A 2470-nucleotide genomic window follows, 5' to 3' on the forward strand; every position below is an offset into this window, starting at 1 on the left:
TTAAGGATTTCCAAAAATTGGATCCACTATCTTTGAAAAAAGGTTCCAAAATTTTCTCTTATTATACCTCTAACCAAAGAACTAAGATTGATAATACAGTTTTATTGATAGTTGCAATAGGATACAATCACTTAAAGAATTATATTCTCACAAATATTTTGATTCCAATTATTTCAGAAGATTTTTTTGTTGAAATGCAAATAGAAAGGCAGCTCGGATATGTAGTAGAAGCAAACTATGAAGATATTGTTGATCATGTCTCTGGAATTAATTTTAATATTGCTTCCTATAGCCACAATGTAGAAACATTAACCGAAGGTGTACTTGAATTTTGGAACGATTGGTTTTCTCCAGATTCTAACAAAATTACTGAAACACTATTTAATGAAGCTAGAGAATCATTTATTCAAACTATGAAGGAAAAAACTATAAATATTAAAGACCTATTTTCACATTTTTCAGGTAAAATATCAACTAAGACTTATGATTTTGACTGGAAGAAAAATTACATTGATTATGCAGAAAAGCTTACATATCAAAATTTCCTTGATTGGTTTAAACAGATTTACAACAATTCTAATTTATTCATGCTTGCAATTCAATCTCCTAATTCTGAAGAAAGTGATATTGTAAATAGCTTATCTAACTACGTTCCCCAAGACTTTACAAAAATATCTCCACCCTGCTGGCTTTTTAGTCATGAAAACATTAGAACTTATAACCAATGGAATGTTTTTAATGCGATCTAAAGTTGACTATTCTGTTCTTCAAGTTATAGTCATCAATTTAACTTTATTTTTTGACAAGTATTTTTTACCGCTTAATAGTCAAAATCCTTTTCATAATTTAAATTTAAAACTGATTTTGTTGATATTTTTCAGAATTTAGCGCATTTTTCTGACATATTTAATTATTTTTTTTGAAACTTAAGCAAAATGTTGAAAGACTATATAATCTATTCTTTGACTTTGTTAACTCTATTTTCATATTTTGAATTTAACTCACCATTGATAGTCGGAGTATGTATTTCATTATTAAAAAGTGCAAATGTTAGCTTAGAAGATAAATATGAGAATCCCAACTTTATTCAGATCATAAATGATGAGAAATTTACTAAGCCAGCAACATCAGATAAACAGTTTAGATATATTAAGTTGAAAAATGAACTTGAAGTCTTTTTAGTTTCTCAGAATGATACAAAAGTCTCATCTGCTAATATTATTGTCAAGGCAGGAAGTTATATGGAGCCTGATTCTTTTCCTGGCTTGGCTCATTATTTGGAACATTTACTATTTATTAATACTGAACAATATCCAGAATTAGATGGGTTTAATAAATTTATTTCATTGCATAACGGTTATACAAATGCCTATACAGAAGATACTTATACATCATACTTGTTTAATATTGACTCGTCTTCTTTTGAAGACGCACTTTCGATGTTTTCTGAATTTTTTAAATCACCTTTATTCGATCAAAAATATACTGAAAAAGAGCTTATGTCAATAGAAAACGAATTTAACTTCCGAAAAAATTCACAATTCTTTCGTTTTGTTCATGTGATTCACGAGCTATCAGATAAAAGGAGTTTTTTTAGTAGATTTTCATATGGCAATATAGAAACTTTAAAAACAATCCCAGAATCTCAAGGAATTAACCTTCGAGATGAAGTTATCAAATTTTATCAAAAAGAATATAGTTCTAATAGAATGGTTTTGGCTTTAGCAAGTAATCATACATTGGATGAATTAACCCAATTTGCTTACAAATACTTTTCCGATATTGAAAATAAAAATTTACCAGTAAATTCAATCAAAACGCCAATTCAAAATGGTAATTTAAACCCATTTAATACAATGATTAACCAATTGGTGGTTATTGAGACTTTGGATGATTTAAGAATGTTGAAATTAATATTCCCAATGAAAGATTATATGGTTCAACACAAGAATAAAGTTAGAACTTTGTATATTGATAAACTTAATAGTTTTGACAGACCTGGGAGCTTGAGCCATCATTTAAAATCAAAAAAATTGATATTAAATATGTACTTCTCAATAATTGATGATGACTTGGGCTTTACAATTGCGATTATTTCTTTCGAACTTACTAATGACGGAGAGAAGAATATTGGATATATTTTATCATCATTTTTCTCTGCGATAAAATTTGCATCTAACAACGAATTTTCTAAAGAAATCTATGATGAGTGGAAGTATCTACTTAATATAAATTTCAAATATGAAGATCCTACTTCAACTTTCGATCAGTGTAAAGAAATTACTACAAACTACATTCAATACGAATGCAAGCCTGAAGATGTTCTTTATTCAGGTTCCTATATGGATGAAATTGATCCAAATATATATAAGGAAATTAATTCTCAATTAGCACCAGAAAATCTAATCATAATTTTGGGACGGGCCTGGATTTGGAAGATTTATTTAATAATGAATCAAAAATATTTTTC

General features: G+C 27.8%; 1 protein-coding gene across 1 annotated transcript; it reads left to right on the forward strand.

The window, feature by feature from the left end:
* Positions 1-194: 194 nt before the first annotated feature.
* On the forward strand, positions 195-749 carry Chro.30480 (hypothetical protein). The annotated part of the gene is made up of 1 exon (XM_660095.1): positions 195-749. The coding sequence occupies one exon, from the start codon at positions 195-197 to the stop codon at positions 747-749; it is 555 nt and encodes a 184-aa protein (XP_665187.1).
* The last annotated feature ends 1721 nt before the right edge of the window (positions 750-2470 follow it).

The sequence above is a fragment of the Cryptosporidium hominis genome (genome assembly GCF_000006425.1).
Source record: "Cryptosporidium hominis TU502 chromosome 3 CHRO013189, whole genome shotgun sequence".
NCBI classification, from domain to species: Eukaryota; Apicomplexa; class Conoidasida; order Eucoccidiorida; family Cryptosporidiidae; genus Cryptosporidium; species Cryptosporidium hominis.